Source organism: Guillardia theta (genome assembly GCF_000315625.1).
Source record: "Guillardia theta CCMP2712 unplaced genomic scaffold GUITHscaffold_121, whole genome shotgun sequence".
Classification (NCBI taxonomy): Eukaryota; class Cryptophyceae; order Pyrenomonadales; family Geminigeraceae; genus Guillardia; species Guillardia theta.
Genome location: NW_005434553.1, coordinates 108,493 through 116,341, shown reverse-complemented (window position 1 = coordinate 116,341; position 7,849 = coordinate 108,493). Strand labels below are relative to the sequence as shown.

The 7,849-nt window shown below is 61.2% G+C and overlaps 2 protein-coding genes across 2 annotated transcripts in view; one reads left to right on the top strand and one right to left on the bottom strand.

Annotated features, from left to right (window-relative positions):
• The window catches only part of GUITHDRAFT_118111 (hypothetical protein), a gene marked incomplete at both ends in the record, with an annotated part of 6,643 nt that extends 1,288 nt beyond the window's left edge, over positions 1–5,355 (top strand). The window contains 29 exons of the mRNA XM_005822649.1: positions 171–220; positions 259–304; positions 357–451; positions 502–535; positions 586–624; positions 724–822; positions 904–958; positions 1,003–1,103; positions 1,185–1,403; positions 1,451–1,598; positions 1,851–1,969; positions 2,013–2,060; positions 2,102–2,158; positions 2,257–2,289; positions 2,336–2,365; positions 2,418–2,465; positions 2,512–2,589; positions 2,635–2,784; positions 2,849–3,214; positions 3,264–3,341; positions 3,406–3,569; positions 3,896–3,998; positions 4,066–4,104; positions 4,149–4,427; positions 4,472–4,588; positions 4,669–4,810; positions 4,861–4,958; positions 5,038–5,133; positions 5,284–5,355. Of these exons, the coding sequence (XP_005822706.1) occupies positions 171–220; positions 259–304; positions 357–451; positions 502–535; positions 586–624; positions 724–822; positions 904–958; positions 1,003–1,103; positions 1,185–1,403; positions 1,451–1,598; positions 1,851–1,969; positions 2,013–2,060; positions 2,102–2,158; positions 2,257–2,289; positions 2,336–2,365; positions 2,418–2,465; positions 2,512–2,589; positions 2,635–2,784; positions 2,849–3,214; positions 3,264–3,341; positions 3,406–3,569; positions 3,896–3,998; positions 4,066–4,104; positions 4,149–4,427; positions 4,472–4,588; positions 4,669–4,810; positions 4,861–4,958; positions 5,038–5,133; positions 5,284–5,355 (3,003 nt within the window). The remainder of the gene's footprint in view (positions 1–170; positions 221–258; positions 305–356; positions 452–501; positions 536–585; positions 625–723; positions 823–903; positions 959–1,002; positions 1,104–1,184; positions 1,404–1,450; positions 1,599–1,850; positions 1,970–2,012; positions 2,061–2,101; positions 2,159–2,256; positions 2,290–2,335; positions 2,366–2,417; positions 2,466–2,511; positions 2,590–2,634; positions 2,785–2,848; positions 3,215–3,263; positions 3,342–3,405; positions 3,570–3,895; positions 3,999–4,065; positions 4,105–4,148; positions 4,428–4,471; positions 4,589–4,668; positions 4,811–4,860; positions 4,959–5,037; positions 5,134–5,283) is intronic.
• Positions 5,356–5,401: 46 nt separating this feature from the next.
• Positions 5,402–7,849, bottom strand: part of GUITHDRAFT_160186 (hypothetical protein) — a 3,106-nt gene continuing 658 nt past the window's right edge. Inside the window, exons 4-7 of the mRNA XM_005822648.1 lie at positions 6,013–7,692; positions 5,754–5,939; positions 5,582–5,623; positions 5,402–5,534 (exon numbers count right to left, since the gene is read on the bottom strand). Coding sequence (XP_005822705.1) covers positions 5,442–5,534; positions 5,582–5,623; positions 5,754–5,939; positions 6,013–7,692 — 2,001 coding nt within the window. The 3' untranslated portion in view covers positions 5,402–5,441. The remainder of the gene's footprint in view (positions 5,535–5,581; positions 5,624–5,753; positions 5,940–6,012; positions 7,693–7,849) is intronic.

Genomic DNA, 7,849 nt, shown 5'->3' with positions numbered 1-7,849 from the left:
TCCTCTCCTCTCCTCTCCTCCCCTCCTCTCCTCTCCTCTCCTCTCCTCTCCTCCCCTCCTCTCCTCTCCTCTCCTCTCCTCTCCTCTCCTCTTCTCTCCTCTCCTCCCCCTCCTCTCCTCTCCTCTCCTCCCCCCGTCCCACTTTCTCTCTCGTGACTATCCCCTCGCAGGGATCTCTCAACCGAGCGACTGGCAGCACCTGCATGAACCTGTCGGGCTTGTGCTCCTCGTGCTTCTTCCTCTCAACTTGTTCTCCAGACAATCCTCGCGCTCTCATGCTGTCTTCACCATCACGATGGAGAAGGTGCTCGTCTTCTCTTCTCCCCTCCTCCTCTCCTCTTATCATGTCCATCCAGATCTACTGTGGCACTGCCGGCGAGGAAGGAGGAGCCTCAAGTCCAGCAGGAACAGACGTCGTCGCTCGCCTCCACCTCGTGGACTTGGCTGGAAGGTGAGAGCAGCGGAGGAGCAGGAGCAGGAGGCGCCTGATGGTGATGGCAGTGAGAGGGCAAAGAGAACGAAAGCTGAGGGGCAGGTGAGGAGCGGCGGGAACGAGCAGGCGAGCGAACGTAACCTCACCTGCAGCGCCTCAAGGAAGGAATCAACATCAACAAGGGCCTCCTGGTTGAACCACCCCACCCCTCTCATCCCTCCCTTCCCAGCTCCTCCTCCTTCTCCCCTTGCGCTGCCACCAGCATGTTTCAGCTGCTCACCACGCGACAGGCGCTAGGCAACGTGATCTCAGCCCTGAGCGAGAAGGCAGAGGGAGGGGCAAACGGCCACGTGCCGTACAGAGACTCGAAGCTTACCCGCATGCTCCAAGTAAGACCCTCCTCTCATCCCTCCTCCTCCTCCCCCTCCCCATCCGTTCTGCTCTTCCCTCGTGACGGGTTCTCTCTTCAGGACTCGCTAGGAGGCAACAGCAAGACCATGATGATCGCCTGCGTCTCCCCAGCAGGTCCCCAGCAGCCTAGCACAGCGGAAGGGCTGACAGGCTGACAGACTGCAACTTCGAGGAGACGCTCAACACGCTCAAGTACGCCAACAGAGCGAAGAACATCAAGAACAAGCCCGTCGTCAACGTCTCCTCCTCCAACGCCGAGGTCCCAATCCCCTATCTCTCCTCTCCTTCCTATCGTTACCCTTCTCCTCCTCTCCTCTCCTCCTGTCTCAAACGGCTGCAGGTCGCCGCGCTCAGAGCTTACATCCAGCAGCTCGAGGCTCAGGTGGCTGCGGGAGGAGGAGGTGGAGGAGGAGGAGGAAAGCCTCAAGTGCCGGCGGGGGGAGACGCGACTCGAGTCAAGGAGCTCGAGGAGGAGCTGAGGTGGCCGAACTGGAAGGAGGAGGAGGAGCTGACGGGAGGCAGGCGGCTCAAGGAGGAGCTCCAGTCCACCTCACTTGAGGTCAGGCAGACCCCAGCTGACTTCGACCACATGACCGCTGGTGGCAGCTGAGCCGCAGGACCCGCCGAGCGCTCCAGCTAGAGATCCAGTTTGACAAGCTGAGAATCAAGTTCCAGGGGCTCTGCCAGCAGCAGGGGCTTAGCTGGGAGGAGGAGGCGAGCTTCTCGGTACGCCTGCTGGCGGGCCGAGCAGCCGGTGACGAGCTGGGCAGGTGGAAGAGAGCGTGCTGGAGGAGAGCAGGCTGGAGCTCTCGAGGGTAGGGCCAGCGGCAGGGGAGGAGGGAGAGGAGGCGTCTGAGGACATGCTGGCCCACACGATGAGTCAAGTCGCTCTGAGCGACGAGCTGCAAGGGATCGAAGAAGCTCTCGGGCTCAAGGAGCAGCTGCTGTCCCAGCTGCTGGAAGGCACCCGCCCTCTCCTGCTGTGCCCCTGCTGACCCTCCAGCAGGGGAGAAGCGACTCTGCGCGCTCAAGGAAGCGGACGAGAAGGAGCTGCAGAGGATGCGGCAGCAGGTGGACGAGCTGCAGGCCCAGCTGTCCACCGCCTCTGCGGCCTCTAAGGAGACGGTGGGAGCCGTTGGAAGCAGCTGAGAAACTGAAGGAGGCGCAGGAGAAGCTGGAGACTCTCGAGCTGCAGCTCGCAGCCGCAAAGAAGAGAGTGAGAGGTGGAGTTGCCTTGCTGGGGCTGATGAGAGGCAGGTGACTGAGCAGGAGAAGATGCTGCGACTGAAGCAGAACAGCGACAGAAGGATAGCGGTGCCTTTCCTCCTCCTCCTCCTCTTCCTCCTCCTCCTCCTCCTCCTCCTCCTCCTCCTCCTCCTCCTCCTCTTGCTTGTTCTCTGACCTGCTGGCAGGAACTGAGCGCAGACATCGAGGGTATGAAGCAGGTGGAGGAGAGCTCAGAGGTTGAAGGTGCGCTGACGTTGAGCTCAGGCCAAGGTGAAGCTGCTGCGGAAGATGAAGGTGAAGAAGCTGAGGGTCAGCTGGGGAGGAGCCGGTCCTGATGCGCCTGCAGATGGAGTCCGACCGATTCAAAGAATGGCGAGCCCAGCACAGCAAGGAGGTGACGACCAGCATAAGCAGGGTGCTGGTCTGACTTGCAATCGCAGGTTTTGATGCTCAAGAGGCAGCAGAAGCAAGCGGAGCATCAGGCTCACAAGTTTCAGTTGCAGCTGGACAAGCAGCAGGTGCTGAGCTGGGGAGGAGGAGGGGAGGAGGCTGAGGCATGGCAGGTGGTGTTGAAGCGAAAGATGGAGGAGGCAGCAGCTGCCAACATGCGGCTGAAGAGACTGCTGGAGGCGAAGAGCTCGAAGGGAGAAAAGGAGGAGAAGGAGGGGAACCTTGAGCAGTGGTTTGAGCAAGAAATCTCCTTCTGTGTCGAGGTAGACAATCTCCTCCTCCTTCTCCTCCTCCTCCTCCTCCTCCTCTATTCACTTGTCCTTGCAGGTTCGAAGGATTCGCAACGCGCTCACGGAGCAGATGAGTCTTCGCTCCCAGCTGCATGCCGAGCTGCAGCAGGCGAAGGAGCTGCTGGAGCAGGAGGAGCCCAAGAGCGGCGGCCAGCCGACGACGAGCTCGCTGCGAGAGAAGCTCTCGAGCCTGCAGAGCCGCTGGCAGCAGAGGGGGAGGGAGGAGGAGCAGAAGGAGGACGGGAAGGAGAAGCTGCGGGCGAGGACGGAGGAGCTCGGGCAGCAGGTGCAAGCCTGCTCGCAGCAGATTGGGGAGCTGCAACGTCAGCTGCTGGGGGTGGAGGGGAACAACGACAGAGAGAGAAACGTCGCGCTCAACTGCCCGCACCTGCGATCCATCCAGGTAGAGGAGGAGGGGGAGGAGGGAGGAGGTGTTTTGAGGTTTGGTGTAGGATGCCAAGAAGTCAGTTCGATTTCTTTTTTCTCTCTGCATCAAGTCAGAACTTGAAGCTGCTCTCAACTCCTCCCAGGTGAGGCCTTGCTCCCCTGGACTCCCCCTTCCCTCCTTCGTTGTCTTGCTGATGGCCTTGGCAGGTGTCGGAGCAGGACGAGGAAGTGATGCGGCTCAAGGCAGAGGTGGAGGAGCTGGAGAAAGAACTGAGGGAGACGAGGAACCAATACTCCATCGCCTCCCTCAAGCAGGAGCAGCAGGCTGAGCAGAAGACTCTCCTCCTCCTCTCCAGCATGTCTGCCAGATCGTAAGCCCCACTTGCTCCGATCCCCCCCAACCCCTCCTCCTCCTCCTCCTTCTTATCATCATCGTCGTCATCATCATACTCCTCCTCCCCCTCCTAACTTCCCCCCTTTTACTTTCTTCTTCTCTCCGTCCACTCATCTTTGTTGTCTCCTCCTGACGGGCAGCAGGTGCTCGGAGGCCAGTGGAGGAGGCGTGCCGGAGGAGCTGAAGGAGCGACTGAGAGAGCAGGAGGAAGCCATCAAGTCTCTCTCCTCCATCAGCATCCAGCGAGATGAACTCCTTGCCCTACAGGTCCTGAGGAGGAGGTTGAGCTTGAGCTTGACGCAGTAGGATGCAGGAGGAGGCGCAGAAAGAGCTCGAGAGGAAGGAGCAAGAGCTGAAGGAGGCCAAGAGCTCTGCGAAGCCACCCAAGAAGAAAGCTCCCCCGAAGGTCCTCCCCCTCCCCCTCCCCCTCCCCCTCCTCCTCCTCCTCCTCTCTTCGCCTCACTGTCGGGCAGGTTGAAGTTGTGATCGAGTCGGAGAGCTCGGAGGAGGAGGTGAGGGAAGCGAGAGCGCCGGGACAAGGCTGACGGAGGCCCAGGAGCCTGCGGAAGAGGAGCTCGAGTCGGACGACGAGTGGGTGCCGACGGCCAAGGGAGGGCGCAGGAATGAGCAGAGGAAGCGGCGAGGAAGAACGTCGGAGGGGTCGGAGGCAGGGTCTGTGAAGGGGGAGCGCGAGGTAGGAGAGGAGCGCGAGGGAGGAGAGGAGGGGGAGGGAGGAGAGGAGAAGATCCCGGGGGTAGAGGAGCTGCAGGCCATGAAAGTGCCGACGCTCAAGGAGCTATGCGGGAGGAAGGGGCTCAAGAAGACGGGGAAGAAGGTGAGAGGGTGGGGGCAGGGGCGAGGAGGCTGATGGGCTTGTAGGAGGAGCTCGTCGCTCGACTGGTGGAGCTGCATCGCTCGCAGACTGTTGGAGAGAAGGAGGAGGAGGAGGCCGAACTCTCCTTCGCCCCCTCCGACACCAGCAATGTCACTTCCAGGGTAACACTCCGCTCCCTCCCTCTCCTCCTCTCTTTCCTCCTCCTCCTCCTCCTCCTCCTCCTCCTCTCACTTGTCTCCAGCACTCTGTCGAGCGAGCCAACGAGGTGCTCAAGGGGCTCGAGGCCTCAGCCGATGAAGTGGCCGGGCTGGTGGGATCCCAGGAGGAGGAACGGGAAGGAACAGCAAGCGAAGAGAACGAGCGCGAGCGAGGGTGGAGCGGAGGTTAGGAGGAGCAGCAGTCGAAGGAGGAAGAGGAGCTGATTTGTGAGCAGAATGGACTAGCGGGGAAGCCTTCGGAGAAGCTCTCGCTGCCTCTTCCTCTTCCTCCAACCTCGAGACTGAATTCTCCCTCGCCATCGAGAAGATGCAGGTTAAGTCGCTGACTCCCACCGCACTGCCTCCTCCTCCTCCTCCCCCTCCTCCTCATGCTCATGCTCAGACTCCCGCAGGCCTACATCGACCTGACGGCTCGCAAGCCTGCCGCCAGCAGGGGCCCTGACAAGCCTCGCGCTACCAGCAAGGCGCCAGCTGGAGGAGGTGGAGGTGTGACACGCAAACTTCAGCCAATCTCAGCAGCTGTCGCCAACTCTAGGGCCCTCCAGGTCCCCTCGCCCTGCCTCCTCCGCTCCTCCTCCTCTCTCCTCCTCTCTCCTCTCCTCCCCCCCTCCTCCTCCTCCTTCTCATTTTCTCCGCAGCCGCTCAAGTCGCTCTCGGGCCACATGAAGCGCGAGAGGAAAGAAGAAGAGAAAGTCCTTGTCCTCCAGTAAGGGGGAGGGGTCATGGGTTAGTTGTGGTAGAAGAGGGGGTAGCGGTGCTCTTAGCACTATCTCTTGTTAGATTACAGATGATCACGTCAGCTGGAGCTGTGCTGGAGACTCTCGCGGATCTGCTGGTACATGACGTCGACCTGCTGGCTGTAGCGGCGAAGCAGCTGAGGGCGACGAAGCTGAGGGAGAGTGAGCGGAGAAGAGAAGACGGGGAGGGGCAGCAGACCTTGAAGGAGGGCGTCAGGCAGTCGTTCTGTACTGTGAATCCCTGATGAAGCGTAAGAGATTGAAAGATGGACAAGACCGCAAGGAAAGGAGGAGGTCACATGGATGGAAGAGAGACAGGAGTAGGACAGCACAAAGAGCAGCAGCAGCAGCAGCAGCAGCAGCAGCAGCACCTGGCCGAGTTCGTTGAGATTGTTCACTTCAAGGTGAATCGCCTTGGGCTGCTCGTAGCCCCTCAGGCTGGCGGCGACGCAGCACTCGCGGATGTCGTTCAGGATCATCTTCTGCACGCGAGGGTCCCGACAGACTTGCTGGAGTGAGCCCGCGATGTTATGCTTCTTGCACCAGGAGAGCACCGCCTGCAGGCAGGAGGAGGAGGAGGAGCGGGAGAGAGGGGGGGACAGGCAGGAGGAGGAGGAGGAGGAGCGTTACCTCCTTGTCTGGAACGACGACAGCGACGAGGGCGGGCTCGAGCGAGTTGCCGTAGACCCACGACTGGAGGACGAAGCGGGAGGAGGCGACAACAGACTCGATGCTCTCGACGGCGATGTACTCGCCCTGCGACAGCTTGAAGATGTTCTTCTTCCTGTCGATGATGCTCAGGCTCCCGTCCAGGTTCCACTGCCCGACGTCCCCCGTATGCAGCCAGCCGTCAGCATCGAGCACCGCTGCTGTCTCACTCTCGAGCTTGTAGTAGCCCTGCATGATGTTCCTCCCCCGCATGCAGATCTCTCCTCGCGGCAGCTTCTTGCCGGCCATGGCCGGGTCGAAGCTTCCCTTGAAGGTCACCTGCTGCTCAAACTCTTCTCTCGTCCTCGGGTACACGTCCTCCGTGCTGTACTCCATCTCCGGCACATCTACCAGCTTCACCTCCGTGCATGGCAGAGGAGCTCCGACGGTTCCTACTGTCGTGAGCAGGGGCGGCATGGCGACAGCTGCTCCCGCGTTCTCCGTCATGCCGTAGCCCTGAATGACGGGGGCGTTGAACGCGACCTTGAGGAAGCCATGTAGCTCGCTGCTGAGCGGAGCAGCTCCTGACAGGAACATCTCGACGCGGCCGCCCAGCACCGCCTGCAGCTTCTTGAACATGAGCGAGTCCCACAGCCACGAGCGCTTCCCCCGCGCCATCGCCCGCTCGTTAGCGCGCAATCCCATCCGGAAGAGAGCTCGTATGACCGGTCCTTTAGCCTCCATGGTACCCACCACCTTGTCGTAGATCCGGCTGTAGACGCGAGGGACCCCCGGCATGATGGTGGGTTGGAGGGCCGGCAGGTCGTCGGTCACGAGCTTCCTCACGTCGCCCTGGTAGAAGCCAATGGCGGCCCCGCATGTGAGCATCAGGATCTGCATGTTGAGCTCGAAGCTGTGAGCCAGCGGCAGGTAGCTCACGTACGTCGCTTTGTCGAACCTCCTTGAACTCTGCGTGTCCTTCCCATCGTACGTCTCGTCCGTCAGCAGACACCCAGCTGCCGATGCCAGCAGGTTTTGAGCTGAGAGCATCACTCCCTTGGGGTCTCCTGTCGTCCCGCTCGTGTAGAGCACCATCGCAAGCTCCCCTGCTCGCTGCGCGGAGCCCGAAGACGCGCTGCTCTCCCTGCTCGCTGCCTTCACTTCCGTCCATGAGTGCAGCTTGAGGTCTCGCCGGGATCCAGCCTTGTGCATCACTTCCACGTCATCGTCCTGCAGGGGCTCATACAGCACGATGTGCCGCAGCGACCGCGAGTCCTTGGCGGCCTCGAGCAGCACGGAGAGCTTGCTCCGCTCACAGAAGACGACGGGAAGCGCCGCATGGTTGATGATGTACCGCACCGCGTCTGACCCTACGGAGTCGTAGAGGGGCACGCACACGAGGCCCTGTGACCACATACTCAGCATGCTCTCTGTCCACTCCGGCCGGTTCGTCGCGTAGATGCCGCACTTGCTCCCTCGTGCCAGCCCGCAGACTCGCACGAGCCCCTCCCCGAGGGCCTTCACCTGCTGATTCACCTCCCCGTACGTCTGCCACACGTACCCTCCTCGCTTGCCGTCCGGTAACAGCTCGCGATGTCCCAAGCAATTCCGTTCAGGAAACCGAGCAGCAGAGAAATTGAAGGCAGCATAGGGAGTGTCGACCTGCGCGCACATCTCGTCATACCTCCCTCCCCTCCCCTCCCCTCCCCTCCCTCCTTGCCCCCCTCCCTAACTTTTCTGACCTCTGGATGTACGTACGTACGTACGTACGTACGTACGTACGTACGTACGTCGTCGTACGTACGTACGTACGTACGTA